At 60.6% G+C, this 18,496-nt stretch overlaps 2 protein-coding genes across 4 annotated transcripts in view; one reads left to right on the top strand and one right to left on the bottom strand.

The window, feature by feature from the left end:
* Positions 1 to 1,332, top strand: part of SBF1 (SET binding factor 1) — an 82,187-nt gene extending 80,855 nt beyond the window's left edge. For both annotated transcript variants that reach the window (XM_086481208.1, XM_086481211.1), the window contains exons 40-43: positions 140 to 351; positions 515 to 602; positions 689 to 820; positions 977 to 1,332. In XM_086481208.1, the coding sequence (XP_086337334.1) occupies positions 140 to 351; positions 515 to 602; positions 689 to 820; positions 977 to 1,075 (531 nt within the window). In that variant the 3' untranslated portion in view covers positions 1,076 to 1,332. The remainder of the gene's footprint in view (positions 1 to 139; positions 352 to 514; positions 603 to 688; positions 821 to 976) is intronic.
* Positions 1,333 to 18,025: 16,693 nt separating this feature from the next.
* PPP6R2 (protein phosphatase 6 regulatory subunit 2) overlaps positions 18,026 to 18,496 on the bottom strand; it is a 101,407-nt gene continuing 100,936 nt past the window's right edge. For both annotated transcript variants that reach the window (XM_086481197.1, XM_086481189.1), the window contains one exon: positions 18,026 to 18,203. In XM_086481197.1, the coding sequence (XP_086337323.1) occupies positions 18,152 to 18,203 (52 nt within the window). In that variant the 3' untranslated portion in view covers positions 18,026 to 18,151. The remainder of the gene's footprint in view (positions 18,204 to 18,496) is intronic.

Below are 18,496 nucleotides of genomic sequence, written 5' to 3'. Positions count from 1 at the left end.
CCGAGGGCGCCCCGAACGAAGGCGCCGTTTGCTCCTGCAACCCGGGGCCGACGAGGGGGGTGCTGGTGCTCGGCCCCCGGGCTGGGCGTGCCCGCGGGGCCATCCTCCCCCTCACGCTGTGCCCTCCTGCTCCCCACAGACCCCCAGCTCCCTGCTGATGTCCTCCGGCCTCTCCCACCACCGCCGCTCGCTGGGCGTCTACCTGCAGGAGAGCGGCGTGGGCTCTACCCTCAACCTCAGCCTCGACAGCGACACCAGCAGCACCTCCACCCCGTCCAGCGGGAAGCAGGGCGGCCGCAAGAGCACCAGCACGCTCTACAGCCAGTTCCAGATGTCGGAGAGCGAGAACAGGCAGGCGCGGGGCTGGGGGTGGCGCTGGGAGGGGGGGTCCCTCTCCGGGGAGGGGTGAAGGCGCGTGGGTTCTGCGGAGCTCGGACCCCGCTCGCTGCTCGTCCCCGCAGACGCGCCGCAGACCGAACTGCTCTCGGCCCTAACGCGCTGCCTGGCCCCGCAGGTCCTACGAGGGGTCGCTGTACAAGAAAGGAGCCTTCATGAAACCCTGGAAGCCTCGCTGGTTCGTGCTGGATAAAACCAAACATCAGGTACCGAGGGGCGGGCGAGCCCCGGGGTCTGTCCTTCCCTCCCTCCCTCCCAGCCGTGAGCGCTGAGCGCGGGTGTCTCCCCGCAGCTGCGGTACTACGACAGCCGGATGGACACGGAGTGCAAAGGCGTCATTGACCTGGCCGAGGTGGAGTCCATCACCCCAGGAACCCCCACCATGGGGGCCCCCAAGACGGTGGACGAGAAAGCCTTCTTCGATGTGAGTCGTTGCGCTGAGCTGCGCCTTCGGGCGAGGAGCTCGGCAGCCCCTGGCCCCGCCGCGGAGCCCAGCCGGTCGCTCCGGCAGCACCGGGCCCTGCTGGCTCACCAGGCGCAGCCGCCCGGCCCCGCTCACCTCCTCCCTCCTCCCCTGCAGCTGAAGACGACGAAACGAGTTTACAATTTCTGCGCCCAGGATGTGCAGCTGGCCCAGCAGTGGATCGACCGCATCCAGAGCTGCTTGTCCGACGCGTGAGACCGGCTCAGAGGAGCCTCTATTCCAGGCACGGCGTCTCCTGCGCCCCAGCACGTGGGGCAGAGGCAGGGCCCAGGCTCGCGTCCGAGCCGGGGCTGTGACTGACTGGCGAGGAGGAGCTGGCCTGCCTTCCCCCCTGCCAGGGGTGCTGTGCGGGGGAGCCTGCGCCCACGCACCCCCGGGCAGCAGCGGGGGCAGGATCGGTATCTTACACGACGGTAGGACTGTGGAGTGGAGGAATTCTTCGCGTTGAAGCAGGCTCGGGGGCCGTGCAGGCAGGAGCCTGTCCTGCTCTGTCCTCCCCGGCCTGTCTGAGCCCTGTCGTTACTGTGTGCCCTCTGCACCCCTCCTCGCTCCGGCTCTGCGGCAGCAGCAGGGGTGTCGCCAGCCGGTGCCAGAGGCTGCACCTCGCCTCCACCCCACCCCGTGCTGCTGGAGAAAGCGGGAGCCGCCTGCCTGCCTCGGCCTCCCCACCGCTTGCATGTCTGCCAGAGCACCCACGAGGGAGAGAACCAGCCCTGCTCCCCCCGGCCTGGCGCCGCTGCCCCGCGGCGCAGTAGTTGGCTGCAGCGTGTCCTGGGCTTCGCTCCCGTCTTTGCTGCAGCTCGGGCTGCCGGGGTTGGCGGAGGGACCATCCTGCCCGGCCGGCGTCCCAGCCCTTGAGCCTCGTCTGTCCCCGACTTGCACAGGAACAAGTGAGCGTGGCTGCTGCCTTCCCCGCGATGGTGGCACTTGTAGCTGCAGGCGCTGGACTCTTGTGTCTCGGGAGGGGACGGGGACGTGGCCGCTCTGCTCCCAGCAGGCCTGTCCCTGCTTAGGCTGTGACAAAGGGGCTCCCTGGCCTGGCTGGGGCACAGGCTCTACCTCCAGGGTCAGGCTGTCACGGAGGGGGCACATTCCCCGCGGGAGGTGCCAAAGGCTGCAGCTTCCTTGGTGGCCCCTTGCGTAGCGGGGGGTGAGGCAAGGGGTCCTGCTCGGCTGCAGCTGGGGCCACCACGGCTGAGGGTCCCCACCGGCAGCGACGCCGGGGCTGGGACACGGCCGGGCACAGCGGTGGTGGCAGGTGCCACCCGGTCTCTTTGCACAGGTCACCTCCCTCCTGCCACCCCAGGTCCTGCTGCGGGAAGGAGGGGGCAGCACCCTGGGGGGCACTGCACAGCGCTGCCCTCTTCTCCCCACCGCCTGGGGGCTCTTCCCCCTCCCCAAGCCCCCCGTCCCCCCACTCTCAGGCCAGGGTTGCCCTGCAGCTGCTGGGGGGAGGGGGCTGCACGTCCCACACCCGCTGCCACATCCCTGCTCACTGCTGTCACGGTGTCGGTGCAAAGGGGGAAATCGCGGTACAGAAACGGATCCTGCAGCACCTCATCCATCCCCTGCACTGGTGTGAACACGGGGGGCCAGGGTTTGGCCTCATTCCCGCCCCCCCCACCCCAAACAGGCGTCGCGAGGTCGCTCGGGCCCCGCTGCCGTCCGGCCGCTGGACGGGAACCGGCCTCCGAAGCCCTCCCTGCCCCACAGAGCCACCGGCCGGCTGGGGCCCGACCCTCCTGCCTCCCCGCAAGCTCAGCCAGCTCTTCTACCTGTCTTGTTTTTAAAGGAGTACAATGTTTTATTTCAGTGCAGAGATCTTTGTACAGTCTTAACCCCCAGGTTCCCTCTTTGTTTTCTTGTACAATAATGGCTGTGGCAGGTAGCTGGTGTAACATGGAGGTTTTTGTAACTTACCTGAGCAGTTGTAGATTATTGAAGTTTCTGTACATTGTGTCAAACATACAGAGTCCTTGTATTGTATTGTGCCTAGAGGAAAAAGGTTATTATATAAAGAGGAAAAACTAACTGACTTTAATAAAAAAAATTAATATGACACATGCTTTTTTGCCTCACTGCCCCCAACAGCAGCTGCCCCCCTCCCCCACCCGTGGGAACCACAGGACCCCGGCTCAGCTCCTGTCCCAAGGGGCCGCGGCTGTCCCCAGCTTTGCTGGGACGGAGCCTCACAGAGAGCTGCTGGCACAGCACCGGGGACGTGCCCGAGCAGAGGCTGCGCTGGTCCCTGCGTTCCCCACCGGGAACAAGGACCTTCATCCTGCGCTGTCCTACCGGCTCCTGCTTGTTCTGTTGAGTTTTTACTCTTCAAGGGATGCTGATGAGCCGAGTGTCACCAAGGGTCAGCTCTGCTGGTTTGCCCGGGGGGTGCCAGGCCCTGCCTGGGCTCCAGTCTTGCAGCAGAACCTCTTCCCCAGGAAAGGAGGGGGACACCTTGGGCTGCCCCATGCAGGGTGGCCCCTTGACCCAGCTCCACCCCACCGAGCAAACCGCCGTTCCCAGAGTCCAGCAGCACCACGGCACCGCAGGGGTGGGCTCCGCAGAGCGGCCGCATGGAGCTGCTGCTGCGCAGCCACACGCTGTGAACTGTCTTGCGCTGCAGCAGGGGCTGGGACCCGGTGTTGACGGAAAGCTGGCAAGAAACCCAAACCCAACGGTGCTGGTTCCTCCTGACCACCCAACTGAAATGCTTCAGTAACTACAGGAACCGTGACGCCGTGCAGCGCTCTCAAACATCCTCCCGGCTGCAACCACCAAGACGGGGACCCCTTGAAGAACCAAAGGGCATGAGGCAGCTCCGTGCTCCAGCGTCATCGCAAAGCCCTGAAAAGCCACCTCGGCCCAAGCTGAGAGGATGCCAACAAGGACGGTGCCTCCGGGCCTGCCCACGGCGGGAGGCCAGCCCCACTCCACCTTGGTGCTGGCTGCTGCCACAGCCTTCTGCTGCAAACCCAGCCCCTTTCTGCAGGGTGAAGACGTGCGGATTTGGGCACAAGAAGCCACGGGACTGAGGGTTTCTTACACTGCAGCCAACACAATGCAACAAAAAGGGCCCAGCCCCGTACAGAGGCAAACATCTGGCAAAGCTGCTACAGGCCAAGGCCCCCTGGTCGCTGCCTGTGGTTTGCAGGCTCCCACGCCTGGCCTTGGCAAAGCCCAAAGCACCGTCCGGGTCAGCAGTGACACCATCGGTCACCTCAGCGCCTCCCCCCGTCAGCCAGGCAGCTCTCACAGCCCACGGGTTTCACCCAGAATCAGCCCCGCTGCCCCAGCATCACGTCACTCACGCTGCAGAGGCAAGCGGCACAGTTGTAAGAGCAAAGCCGCACTCGCCTTCGAGCAGCCGTGTCGCTGCGCCCATCCTCCCACGAGCCAGGGCTGGCCAGAAAGCCGCTTGCACCTCCTCTCCCCTCTGACGGCAACGGGCGACTTGAAAATGAGCGACCGCGGCCCCCGCTTTCGCCAGGGGCTGCAGGGAGCCGTCCCCGCTCCCCTCCGCCCTCCCGCCGCGGGCCCAGCCGCCCTCCCGGGGGTGTGGGCAGGAGAAACGGGCAGGTTGCCACAGGCAGCACCTCGAACCGAGCGGGGCGGTGGGGCCGAAGCCGGCGAGCGAAGCCGTCCCGCTCACGCGAGCGGAGGGTGGGATGCGGCGCGGCGGGGCTGAGCGTGTCCTGCGGGATGGAGGAATCCACCACTGGCACGTGAATTTTGAGCTTTTATTGATAGTTGGAATTTACAGCCTAAAACTGACAACATAGAGATGCAGACTTTTTTTTCCTTTTCCTTTTTTTCTTTTTTTTCTTTTTTTTTTTCTTTTTTACAAAAACAAAAACCAAAATAACCAAAAGCCACCAGCATCAGATTTACAATATAAAAGTTTTGACAGTAGAGAGACTAAAGTACATCTGGAATTACTCAGAAAAATAAACAGGGAAAAAAGGCAGTAATTTAAAATTTGTCCCTCATATATACACATAGATACACAGACATTGCTTACAAAGACCCGGTTTCAACATTTAAGGGCAGTAGGCATCATGAGAAAAAAGGCTCCCCTCTGTCATTGCACCGAAGCGCTGACCCCGGCGGGCGCCCCCTCTGCCACCCTTCCCGGCTGGGAGGAAAGGCCGCGCGACGCCGTGAGGGCATCGCGGCACACGCCGGCGTCGAGCCCCGCGCTCAGCGAGGACCCTCCCCAGCCCAGCCGCCGTCTCGCCCCACCGCCGTCACCGGTCCGGCCGCGGCGGCGGCCCCAGGACCCCGTCTGTGGGGGCCGGTGTTTCTTATTGCTATGGAGGGTGCGTCCGTCGGCCGCCGCTTCGCGGGTCGGGTGTTTAAAGGCGTCGGTTCAGCCCCTCCCGTTGGCCTCCCCGGCCTGGGCGCCCGCACACAGAACCCGGCCCCGCACCGCCCGCAGGGCACTAGCGGATTTTCGGGGGAACTCGCACCAAAAGGGGCCGGATTTTCGGAAGAGCAAAGCGAAGCAGGCGCAGCAGCGCAACGCCGCAAACCCGGGCTCGTGCTCGGGCACCCGGCACCACGAAATCCGTCTCTCTGACACGTCAGCGCCCCAGCCCCGCTCCGCCCGGGCGGCAGTGCCTTCCCCTGGCCCAGCCGAGCTAAAGGCGCCCCGGGAAGGTTTCACCTCGCATCTCCCACGGCCCGGACTGCAGCTCTACCTCGGCTGGGACACGGGGACTGCGGAGGCGGCCGTCCCCACCCTCTTCTCCTGACACGAGCGGCTGCAGCCAGGAGCGAAGCCCAGGAGCGGGGCACGGCCACGCACCCTCCCCAGCCGGAGCTCCGCTCCCCTTCCGAGATGCCTGGAGGAACCTGCCAGCTCCCCGGCTCTGAGCAGCACCGCTGCCCGCTCCGACCAGCCTCCCAGTTCTCCTGGAGATAAGTGACTCTTTGCAAAAACCGAACTGGCTGGGTTTATTTTAGTTTGAACAAGCATTCTGGGTCCTTCCAACCGCCTCAGCCCGAACTGCAGCCCAACACCAAACGGAAAAGACACCAACAGAGGTTATGGAAAAGCCCCAGAGAAGCAACTCCCGAAGCTCCAGTTCAACAGACCTGGGCCAAGATCAGGCAGCAAAGAGCACCTCACGTTCCGACTGCTTTCAGCACGGCCAGTGCAAATGAGCTGGCGAAACGGCGGTGTCCTGGGGAGTCGGAGCCTAAAAAGGAAGTTTCTGTTTGTCTGAGCAGACAAACCCTGGCATAAAAAGCCTCGTTAGAACCACGGCTAACGTAACGTGCCACAACACGCACCGCCCACGCCACGCGCGCGCACGGCAGGACTGTCCTGAGCCCTGTCCTGAGCCCTGCCGCCAGCGCTCGGGCTGTGCCACAGAGAAGGTTTTATGAAGCATCTGATCCAGAAAAAGGATTTCCAGAAAACCTGACATTTCAGCTGAAGCTGCTCGCCAGAGCGTCACGCGCCGTCACCCCGGGCCGGGTACAAAGGCAAAGACAGGGACAGGCAGGAACGAAGGTTAAAACCCAGCGACCGCTGCCGTGAGCCTCGCCGAGGAGAGCGCCACGACGGCAACACCCTCGAGCGCTTTTTTCAGCCTGAAACCCCAGCTCGCCCTGCCCAGCGACAGCGGCGACAAGCACAAATCGGCGTTTTACCGCGAACCGAGAGAACGGGAACCAGCCGCTCCGTCCCCGCGCCTCAGCCCCGTGGGGGCGAGTCCCCAGCGACCCCCCGTGCGCCCAGTACCTTTTCCTCCCCTGTACCACTGACTCGGCCGTGTCGGAAGGTGCACACTCACTCACCAAGTTAAACGCAAACCCAAAAGCTCTGAGAAAAATAGGTTTATGGTGAATCTAGAAATATATATATATATAAATAGTCCCTATATACATTACAAGTGAAGATGAAGAGCGGAGGAGGGGAAGAGCGAGGCAGGGACGTGCAAAGCCAGCACCCTCCGGCCAGCAGGTCCCGCCACCGAACCCCTGCCCTGCCCGGGACCGGGACCTGCTCCTGCTCCTGCCCGTCCCGCCCGGCCGCCCCTGCGCAAGCAGAGCTGCCCTTTCCTTCGCCGCCTGCGCAGGGAGGGGAGCCGACGCTCCGAGGGGAATATACAAAACCACACCAAGAGTATTTCAGGCACAGCAAGCAAATGGAAGTGCGTGTGTGTGTGTGTCGCTTCTAAACCTGCTCTTTAGATCACCACCGAGGCCGGCTGAAGAAACGATTTTCCTCCTTGAAATCCCAGTAATTCTTTTAGTCCCGCGGTCCCTTGGGTCCCCCCGCCCAGCAGCTCTCGGGCTCCTTTCGCCCTCAGCCGCACGGACCCCCCGGGAAGGCTCCGCTCTCCCGCGGACGCTGCCGGAGCACCCACGGAGCGGGGTGGGGGAGGTCACGCGTGGCGACGTCCCACCGCACCGACCGCCCCTCCAGGCCGCTGCGAGGCCAACGCCGTCCCGCTCCTCTCGCCGCGCGCAGGACTTCCGCAGGACCCCGCCGAAGGGAACCCCCGGATCCAGCCCCAAGCCGCTCCCCCGGTTCCAGCTGATGCTTAACCCAGAACACTTCAATGTTTCTGTCGTTTCCAGTTACGCTGACGCGGTGCTGCCACCAAAGGGACGGACAACCATCGAAGGGAAAAGCTCGTCAGCAGCTTTTCAAGTATTTCTCAGTGACTGTTTTGCAGAAAAATTGCTTTTCGTTCAAAAAAACCCCCCAAAATTCAGACGAGGAATATTTATATTTCATCAGGGGAAAATATTTACATGCCCACATTGACAAATGAGGTTTTAATTTAAATTAAATAATAAAATAGTTAAATATTAGTTACATTTAAACACAAAATGACGTGTAATCAATTTCTCAGCCACTTCTAAGCGCCGTGCCTCTGGCACCCGGGGGACAAACCCAACACACGGTTTTCAGCCGGGCGTCGCGGGCGGCTCCGAGCGGACAGCGGGCTGCACGCCGCGTTCCCCTTCCCCGCCACGCGAGTTCTACAACCCTTCAGAAAAAGGAGCCTCTCCCCCCAGCAAAGCCCCATCCTGAGGGGCAACCCACGGAGCTCTGGCCCGGCGAGAACGATCCCCAAGCGCCGCCTTTCCCTCCCCACGGTGCAACACGGCGGCGCGGGCCGGTGCGGCGACGGCCCCGGTTCTGCAGGCGCCCCCAGCGCAGGCACCTTCAGCAACGGTCCTTGGATCCCTGTCATGCACTGGGGAAGGGGAGAGGGAGAGGGAGAGGGAGAGGGAGAGGGAGAGGGAGAGGGAGAGGGAGAGGGAGAGGGAGAGGGAGAGGGAGAGGGAGAGGGAGAGGGAGAGGGAGAGGGAGAGGGAGAGGGAGAGGGAGAGGGAGAGGGAGAGGGAGAGGGAGAGGGAGAGGGAGAGGGAGAGGGAGAGGGAGAGGGAGAGGGAGAGGGAGAGGGAGAGGGAGAGGGAGAGGGAGAGGGAGAGGGAGAGGGAGAGGGAGAGGGAGAGGGAGAGGGAGAGGGAGAGGGAGAGGGAGAGGGAGAGGGAGAGGGAGAGGGAGAGGGAGAGGGAGAGGGAGAGGGAGAGGGAGAGGGAGAGGGAGAGGGAGAGGGAGAGGGAGAGGAGGCGGCCGCGCTGGGCTTGGCCAGGCGGCTCAGCAGCGCGCACGGGGGGATGTACCAGGGGGCACAAGCAGCTACGGGGTTCGGGAGGCGTAAGCGAGCCCAAGGGACAGAACCGCCTCCTGTCGGGAGCCGGGCGGGATAAGGCACTCGGGACAACAGCGGCGTATCGAAAACTGCTCCCGCGCAGCGCGGGACCTTCCGCGCACCGCGTCCTCTCGCCCCGTTTCCCGGCCCCCCGCAGGCGAAACACGGCTCGGCTTCAACGCTGGAACGAGAAGAAGTTACTCCTTCCGAACTAAACCAAAGGCACTGGGGGGTTTGTATCTGGGATTTTTATTGCTGATCGTTGTTCTGCCCTAGAGAGGGTTCGCTCCTTCCAGGGCACTCGGTCACCAGCGGAACGCGCAGGGTGAGCTCTTCGCCCGAGCGAGGACGGGGTCCGGGGTGGGGAGGGGACACTGCTGTGAACGGGGAGGGGAAAAACCCGACCCAGCGCCGGCGGAGCGGGCGATGCCAACCCCCAAACCCCACGAAGTCGGAGCCGCGACCGCAGATGCTGCGAACGCATCGCGGTGCAGGAAGGACGGTGCGACCGGCAAGATGGAGCGGTTCTGCCCCGACCCCGCGAGGGGCACTTCCAGGGGAAGGCGGGCCAGGGGAGCACGGGCGGGTGGGTTTGTACCATCAAGGGTGAAGTAGGAAAGTGTGAGAAATGAGACAAACTGAAGTCACTGGAAAAGATCCCCCCCCAAAAGCCAAGGGCTCTGCCCCAGGGAGGAGCTGGGAAGCGTCGGCGCGAGCGCAAACGCCTTTTCCCGGCAGTTCCAGCCGCCTCGCTGACAGAGGGAGAGGAGCTGAGCAGAGGGGCGCGAGGGGCAGCGCAGGGGCGATGCGACACAGTAAATGGAAATCAACGACCAACTAACAGGACACGGGTCCCACGAGGAGAAGTTTCCGAAAAGGACGGAGGAGTCCCCAGTGCTCCGAACCCTCCCACCCCGCGCTTTGGCCAACGTATCTTAAGAAAGAAAGAAAGAAAAGTCTGTTCGAAGTCTCAGGCAAAAAGCAAACGGTGCTTTGAGAACGACTGTGAAGATATCCTTTACAAAGACGACGTTTCTGCTCCAAATCGCGGGCAGGAACGGGGCACGGCACTAACCACCACACCTGACTGCGTTCCTTACTAAATACTCCCCTTCCTTTAGCTGCTGCTCCTTCCACGTAGCCTGCGGATTTTCGTGTGATCCCTGCCTCGCAGCCAGAATTCACACGGAGTTACAGCTTGAGGTAATTAATGGTTTTCTTTGTTACTTCATCCTGCAAGAGTCAGAACGCGGAACTCCAGATTGAGGAGTTGAGGGCGAGCCCGTGCCCTCGTCACCCCAACCGACGGCGCCGCCTTTCGGAGAACCGCCAGGTCCCCTGAAGAGGGTCTGTCCCCGCGCGAGGACCGAAGCCCTTCTGCCGGTTCGCCCCCCGAGCGGGCGCCCGCGGGGAGCCGGGGCTGCGCAGGGAGAGGCCGGGCGGAGCGAGCGCGACGCTGCGCCGGAGACGGCCGCCGCCCGCCCGCGGGTGAGGAGGGGAGGGGGGTTTGCTGCAGAAAGGCGTCGATCCGGCCTGTCCCGGCGGGTCGGTCAGGGTTTGGTGTTTAAGCCTTAGTCTGGAGACGAGAGGAGCGGGAAGAGAGCGCGACGTCCCCGCGGCGAGGAGCACCGAGCGCAGGGAGCTCCGACCGCGGCGCCAGCAGGACCCTCCTTTCCCACCGCCCCCGGCCCAAGCGAGTGCCCCAGGGGCTCCCGCAACACCCGCTCGGGGAATGGCAGCGCCCACGAAGGCGGTTCCCACGCTCTAGGGTGGGGACGGAGCAAGGCCAGGAGCTCGCCGCCGGCCACCCAGCCCTGGCTGGCTCAGCCGCCACGCTCGGCCTTCGGCAAAGGTTTCCGTGGGCTCAGCAGAGAGTGAGAAGCGGCTCCGCGCTGCACCCGGCGAGGGGCTTCCAGTTGGCATCGGCTGTGCCTGGAGTTAGTGACACGCCACGCGCGGCTCCCTCACGACCCAGCCTAGGAGACGCTGCCGCAGCGCCTGGCAGCGGCATCTACAGCAGGAGCCAAGCTCGCCCCGAGTCCCTCAGTGGCGGGAGATTCTCTACAGCATTTCTACAAATTCCCAGAAAGTTCTGAAAAAGTAGCATCAAAATTACACGAGAAAAGATTTTTTAACAGTTTACATCTGCCCCAACAATTGGAGAAAATAAAAAACAGCTGGGGAAGGATCCGTCCGCTACAAAAGCCCCTGATCAGCGTCAAATACAAACCCACATTTTAGGTACAGGCCCACTTCTGCACGTCTTTATACTCCCGCCACGGCAGGGACAGTCGCAGTCCCTAGGAGACACAGCTCACTCCGGCACGCACGCCAGCAGGAGGTCGGACCGGCCGCCGCGCTGCCCTTCTGCCAGGAGGTAAGTGAGTTCAGGGGAGGTGAGCCAAGGCGCAGGAGCCGGAGCCTCGCTGTTCCGCCCTCGGGTTTGCCGGGAAGCTCGCCCGTGAGCGCACACAGAAAACAACCGCTCAGGTTTGCCAGAAACCGCCCGTCAGCAGCCACCGCGGAGGGGAACGATCCATCACCAACCCCAAACGAAACAGCGTTCCCTCTGCAGCTGGAACCTTCGAACCTGGAGCCTCCTCTGGGACTCTCCTGGTTTTGCTCAAAAAGGGTTTCCTGCGTTGGCGGGGAAATGAACAGTGTAGGGATCTTCCACCCACAAAAGCTGCCAAGTGAAGAAAAGGGGGGAAAAACAAGAATAAACCCCCCCTTGCACAAAGTCACACGGTCTTACAGAGGGGGCAGCACCCCTTTCCACAGCACACGCGTTGCTGCGCTCAGCGCCAACACCCTCGGCAGCCTCCCAAGCCAAGGTCTGAGCTTAATTGGAGCCCTCGGCTCTTCCGGGCCCGTGCCGCTCTGAACAAAACCCCATCCGCCCAGGGCTGGCGCTAACCACGCTGGACACAGCCGTCCCATACTCCGGATTACATGGCGGTTCCATAACCAGCTTAAACAAATCCCTTTACACCCCAACTGGGAAACCACGTGCGTTGGGGCCAGCGGCGGCAGCACGACGGGCACCGAGGCGCCAGCAGCCAAACGCACTCTGCGACGGCCAGAAGAGCTCCGAAGCGCGTGGCACCACCCCCGGGCCAGCCCCGAGGGGACCGCGGCCTCTCTGGGCACAGGGGAAGGGGGCACCTTGCGCCCCGTTGTTCTGAACGGCTCATGAGGCCCAACCCAGAGGCCAACCCTCCCGCACCGCACGGCCCTTCCAGCGCCTTCCCCCACCGAGGGCGCTCCCCTGACGTCGAGGGACGGGGAGGAGAAACCGCACCTGCCTTCAGGGAAATGCCCCGAGCCAGGTTTTATTGGGAAGCCGGGGCTGGCCAAAGAGCAGGGAAGCGCGTGACGGCGGCGAGAGCTCGCGGCCAGGGGTACGGGCGCTTCCGGAGCAGCGGAGCTCGCGGCAGGACGGGATTTCAGAGAGGGCTGATGCCAGGTTAAACCCCGACCCAAGCGAAGCCGATCAGCATGCCATTGCAAACGGCACGTTGTGGTTTGTCTCTTTTCTTCCTAACGAGAAACCTCTTGTAACAACAAAAGCCATTTTCATAGTTTCTGAACACGATTCAGGGCGAGCCCACCCCTTTGGGAAGAGCAAGAGGGCAAGAAAACCTGTTCTTTAAATGACTGACAACTGCAAGACGAGCGGCTATAAAAAAGTCAAGCATTACGTGGCAAAAACATCAAATGATGATCTCATTTATCAAGTATAATTAATGCGGCAGGACTCGTCTCTCTCGCGTCTCAGGGGACACCGACCGCCCGGCCAGGACCTGCACGACTTTGCCGCAGCCCCTCCACCCACGCCTGGCAAACCACTCCGGTCCTTCACGCCGGCAGAAGCGAGGGGACCTGCCCGACGGCAGCGGCTTCGCCGCCCAGACAAACCGAGCGCCTGAAGGAAAGGCGGCGCTTCCAGCTCCGCTGCGCCCAGCGCCGCAGCCAGACAGGGCTGAGCGCGCCGCGGTGAGACTGAAAAAGGCCTCACTAGGAAACAGGGATGAAAACACTCCTGAGGGCGGCCACGAGGGTCAGACAAGAAGTGCAAAGAAAGGCGTGAAAGCCCCAAAGCCCCGGCACAGGGCTCCGAGCCCCCGGCTGCATCCTCAGGCCCAGCTCGAGCCGGGCAGGAGGGAAATCAAGGCGCTTCGTGGCTGGAAGGATTAAGCCGAGACGAAGGAGCGCAGGCCGCGGTGCGAACCTTTGGGGACCGGCACTAGGCTCTGCTCTGTTACGCCACTGGTGAGTCACGACTTCAGCTTACGGCCAGCTCTGGGACGCCAGCAGGCGCCGACAAAGCCGGGTGAGATGTTTTTCCTTTAGATGGGTTACTCGGGAACGTCCCTTCCCTGTCGTCCACCATGCACGCTGCAGCGTGCCCAAAGCCTTTCCACCAGCCTGAGCCTTTCTGCACAGCTGCCGAGCGCAACAGGGGCTGCTTTGTTGGGGGGGGGGGTTGGCTTTTTTTTTTTCCTTTCCTTTTTTTTTTTTTAAATCTGTGCACCCACTGCTCTCCCACCCCGCTTGCCAGCTGCAGCTCTCTACCAAGCACTTTGGGCAGCAAAGCCCTGGGATGCTCACGACATTTCTATCAAGCTTTGCTGAGGACACACCATCCAGAGGAATAACCGGGATTTTGTCCGCCCTAACTGCTGCGGCTCAAGAGGAGGAGCAATAAATTGTATTCGCACGTGGGAAGATTTTGTTAGAAAACTGGTGAAACTGCTGAATGAACTAAAGCACGTTCCTCCAAAGGACCAACTCCCCATAACTTTAACTTGAAGCTGGCAGATATAATTTCAGAGGGGACCTCCCCTCTTCGGGAATTCAAAGCCCTGGACCCCCCTCCAGATCCCCCCGGTGTAACCGAGGAGGGTACGTAACCACCCGCCTGCCCCAGCGCCGCCGTCCCTGCGCCCAGCGTCGAACCTGCAGTGAGCAACAGAAGTAACTCGGCCAAAGCACTTGGGTTTTTACCTGATCACCTCTCCGCGGCGCCAAACGAGGCCCGCTCGACCCTCCCGCAGCACAGGGGTTCTGACGGCAAGCCCTGCGGCTGCGCTCCCCCGCTTCAACACGCGGGTGCTGCTCGCAGGAGGCCGGACCCCTGGAAGCAGCGACCCGAGGTGGCGACGGGCGGCGGGACTCCCGAGCGGCCGCACCACCCTGCTTTCCCCACAACCCAACCAGCCAGCCACGGAGTCAAGAGATACTCGGCGTCGGCTGAACCGACCACTTTTTAACCGCCGACGGTGCAGAAAAGGCCCCCTCCTCTCGCAGCGCGAAGGCACCGGGCACGGCTCTGCGGCAGCGGCGGGACCACGGACGAGCCGCTGCTCTCTTGTAACCGTACCAGTGCCCAGCTGGGCAAAGGCGCTGAACTAGAACGTTCCAGCAGCACCAGTGCCCCCCAGTAAGGTATGCCATGCTGGTGTCGGTCTTGTGCAAGGAACGTTTGTCGATGACTTGTTACGGACGACGGCGCCGCACGCGGATGCTACGGTCAGGCTCGCTGTGCTCTCAGCGGCTGCTTCGCCAGGTTTCTCACAATACCCCGCTGTGTGTGTATAAATATACATGGAATAATACATATTGCAAATATATATCTATAGACACACTCGTCAGCACACACACTCAAACCTAAAATTAGACAGACCACACCGATACGGAGAGATTCAAGACACTGCACACGGACGAGGAAGGGCGGAGCTGGACCTGACTCCTGGTTAGTGCTGGCGGCGCTCCGGCCAAGCGTCTCCGCGAGCCGAGGGGTTTCAAAGGGCACCACCTTCAGCAGCCAGCTCCTCCCGCTCCAACCTCGGGTCACGGCTTACTGGCGAGGAGGTGACGCAGCTCCGCAGCAGCCAGCGTGCCCCAAGATGCCACCAGGAGCAACCCACGGAGCCGCGGTGCTGGCACCGCACGTGGCACGGCCGGACCTGCGTAAGGGGCTCGGCCAAGTCCTGCCCCACGGCCCCGCGCAGGGAGCGGGCTCCGAGCCCCGCAGGGCGGCACTCCGGGCCGGCGAGGAGGCAAGCTCAGCCACGGGGACCGAGGGAGGCCACAGCCCAGAGGCGGTGGGACCCCTCAGCCTCCACGTCTCCACTGCGACTCCAGAGAGATGGAAGCTCAGACTCACAAAGAGAAAGACATTCACGCACTGTTAACCCATAAAATCATCTGAGCCAGGCAAGGAAACCATCATCCGACTCTGGGTCGGTTCCGAACCGCAGACTCCAGCACCCGAAGCACGAGGAACTCTTTCTAGATCCGCCTGTTGGCTGCTGTGAAGAACAACCCTACGGGCGCGATGAAGTATAATTCAGAGCGTAAATCCCAAACGTGGAAGAACCATCACCTCTCATGAAAGCAAGAGAGCTTGTGCACTTCTACAAATCCAGCGAGCTACCGGTAAAACGCCTGATCACAAGAGTAACTGGACACAAGGAACCAAATTAATCAACTAAGATAACGAGTCCCCCAGTAGCTAAACTGTGGTTTTAGATCTGCTTACTGGATATGTTTCAATCTACCACTAAAGCTCTCACTCAACTGTACAGCCTCAAGCCGAAAGCTAACAAACGACACGTTCAGAATCTGCAACGAAAGGCACAGACAGACACGTCCCTGCGTATCTCGGAAACGTTCCGGGGCATTATTGCTGCCAGCAGGCCCCCACCGCCCTGCAGGCGGAGGCTCCTGCTCCCCAAAGGCATCGGGAGCAGCTGAGGCGGGTACAGCTCATCCGTATTCCCGCAGCACCGGCCAGCCCAGCTCGCGGGGACGCGAGGTGACCCCTGCCTACGATGCCAAGATCACGGCTCTGTGTAACAAGGCGGCGGAGAACACCTCAAGCCAGAAGGATGATCAAACCGTGCCTGCTGCGGACATTTCCCCTCCACCTCCTGACCCTGAATGGACTTGGTCGTAACTGCGGCCTGGTGGAACCCGCGGGCACCACGGCCAGGAGCTGTGAATGAGCACGGACCCAAAGAGACCTCTTGCTGTCCCCTGGTGTTTAATGGGACCTGAAGCCCAACCACGGTCTTCAACCAGCTGCTGGAAGAAGCTGCGCTGATGCTCTATTAGATGAATGATTTTTCGGTTTTCATAGCGTCGTTTTTGGGTGCTTACAGAATGCCCGAAGAGAACCTGATTTTCAGAAAAACTCTAGCACCAATCCTCTGAGAATTAAGACTTTAATGTGTCTCCAATTAGGAACTCGAGACCACTCATCAGTTCAGATCATCCGCCAGGAGCGGGATTGATCTCCAAATAGCAAGCAGGGCAACCAAAGCAGAAAGTGAGATTTTTTTTTTTCCCCTCCCAGCGCAATGCAACTTTAAATTACTTATTTTGATTTACAAGGAGCAAGTGAGAAGACTTCCAGAACAACAGTGCCGTGCCACGAAAGCACCTGCTTACCGAGTCACTGCAGCTGAGAGTAACCACCGCTACGGCAGCAGCACCCAGGCGGCCCACAGCCCTCGCGCCCAGCTTCCAGGACGCACACGGAACCTCGCCCTGCCCTCCGCATCGCTGCCTCCGCGGCTGGCACTCCAGCAAACCAAACCCTCCGCTCTCCCTAAGAGCAAAAAGGAAAACACGGTGTCTCGGGGCGCGCAAGGGTGGCCTCGTGCTGCGGGTACGTCACCGTCCGACACGGACCCAGCAGAACAGACTGACTCCAACAGCGAACACGTTTTGTTCACCTCGCTCCCCCGCCCCACCTCTCGATACAGTGAAGAAAGTTTCATATGCACTACACACGTATCACAGTTAAAGGATTTTTTTTAGAAGACTGAAGTCTGGCTAGGATGCCTTTGCTCGTAACGACAGATCTGCGTGAGGTACTTTTTCATACTCACAGGGTAAAGTCCCTCGTTATGCACAAGTGAGAATATATCTGAAAAGAAGCTATTTGGCTACCTATGTGTTAAGCTTCATGCTTTTATTCCAAAGTGAACGATTTTCCAGCTTAGGCCTTGGACTAATAAAATAAGCGGCGTTTAACGTTTGACAGGTGGATTTCAGGAGGCAGCTCGCACACCGAAGCAGGCCCAGCTCTGCCTCTAGACTACAGGGGCAGAGAACAAGCACTGGAGCCCCCTGGTCGCCGCGACCTGCCGTCACCAGCCCGAGCCTGCTTCTGCGCGTGGCCCAACACCTCCACCCGTATGACCTGGGCGCACCAGCTCAAAGCAGAGGCCAGCACCGCCCGGCGCAGACCTGTGCCCGAGGCCGGCGCGGCCGTCACAGGAGCAGGTCCTTCAGCCTGCGCAGGAGATCCCGTGGGCCGGAGGCAAGCCCACCCCTCCAGCTGACCTCGCTCCCGGGCAGGCTGAAGCGCAGTCCATTTCTCCACCCTGCTTTACCCCACCGGGCCAAGGCAGCGGCACGCGTGTGCCCCCCACCCCCCAAACCTCTCCATGACCGACACCTGGGGCGTAACGGCAGAGGTCCTGTGCTGGGGCCGTTTCACTCTCCAATGTTGTCACTAGGTACAAAGTGCAAAAGTGTTGCTGTTCCTGCATCCATTAAAAACGTTAAAAACAGAACAAAACAAACAGAAAAGGATTTCCATAATAATTTGAAAATACATTAGTCTCCAAAAAGCCAGCAAACACCCGGTAACCTGTTTGTGCCGTATCCGCTCTCGCTCCTGCACGGCAGCAGTCCAGTGGATCACCATCCTCTCCGCCGGCAAACGCGCGCTACCTTCTTTGCCCGCTCTCCGGCCCACGGAGGACGACATCCGGGAAGCTGAGCTTGGATGGCTCGGACAGAAGAGACCAACTGCCAACCGACCCAGGACCTGCAGCCAACCGTCACGTCTCCAGAGGAGAGAGACTGAGCAGGTCACTGGAATGCAGAGACTTCCCGGGTCCCGAGACAGTTCCGCGTTACAGCAAGCCAGCTGCTTGGCCTCTGGCCTGGGACAACGTCAGTGACATCCCTCCCCCCCGCCCCCCCACCCCGCTCCCCCCAAAATGTAAAATAAAATCCCTCCCTGCCTCATCCCGTTTAAAGTGTTTGCATCTTTTCCTCCTATGAAATGTTTCTGATAAGGCTTTATTGCTATACAAAAGCGGTGCAAATGCTGCCCAAAGACAGCTCCATCAGGAACTTTGGTCACACGACTGCGGGACTCTTGTGCCCTGTCCAAGTCCCAGCGTTAGACCTGCTACCTTTCTGAAGAGAAGCTGAATACTGTGTGCAATAACACTAAGAAAATAGGACTGAACCCCAAATACAAAACAAAAAACAAGGGGGAGGGGGAAGGGGACAAGGAACTAAAATTAGGCAGAAGGCTTGCTAGGGAAGAACCCCGTCTTTCCTGTGATGACTAACTGATCAATGCTACATTTAGACAATGCAAGTGTCTTTCAGAACAGATTGTTGGTGTTCAAACTGCGTGTCTGGTCCTGAATGCCAGCTCTCTCATCAATGCAGCATTTATTAAAAAATAAAATTAAAATGAAAAAAAAAAAATAATAAATTGACAAATTGCATCACCAGGTAGCAGCCTGGCCTGGATCACACACGTCCCATTGCATCTGTTTCATCAAGCAGGGCCATTTAACGTGGCTTCAGCACAGGGCAAGACTTCTTCTTTCCTAAAGAGAAACCCAAAGAGTAGCGTTAGAGAAACGCGACTACGGGAACGCCCTCGCTCCCAAAGCTGGCTTCCTCCCTGGCTGGGAACTCTCCTCTTCGGTACCAGCTCAGCCACCCCTCCCCTCGTTTTGTTCCTTCTCCCTGCTAAAGCATTATTCGCTTCCTAATGAGAACCTCCTCCGAGCCCGTTACAAAACGCTACGCCTAAAAATCAGAGCAGAAACTGCCGTCAGCTTTGACCGCCGGCTGCACGACATTAATTTATGGATTTATTGAACCAGACGCATGGAAC

Source organism: Leptosomus discolor, chromosome 1 (genome assembly GCF_034619465.1).
Source record: "Leptosomus discolor isolate bLepDis1 chromosome 1, bLepDis1.hap2, whole genome shotgun sequence".
Lineage (NCBI taxonomy): Eukaryota > Metazoa > Chordata > Aves > Leptosomiformes > Leptosomidae > Leptosomus > Leptosomus discolor.
Note: the sequence above shows the minus strand (reverse complement) of the source record. Positions and strands in the feature narration are given on the sequence as shown.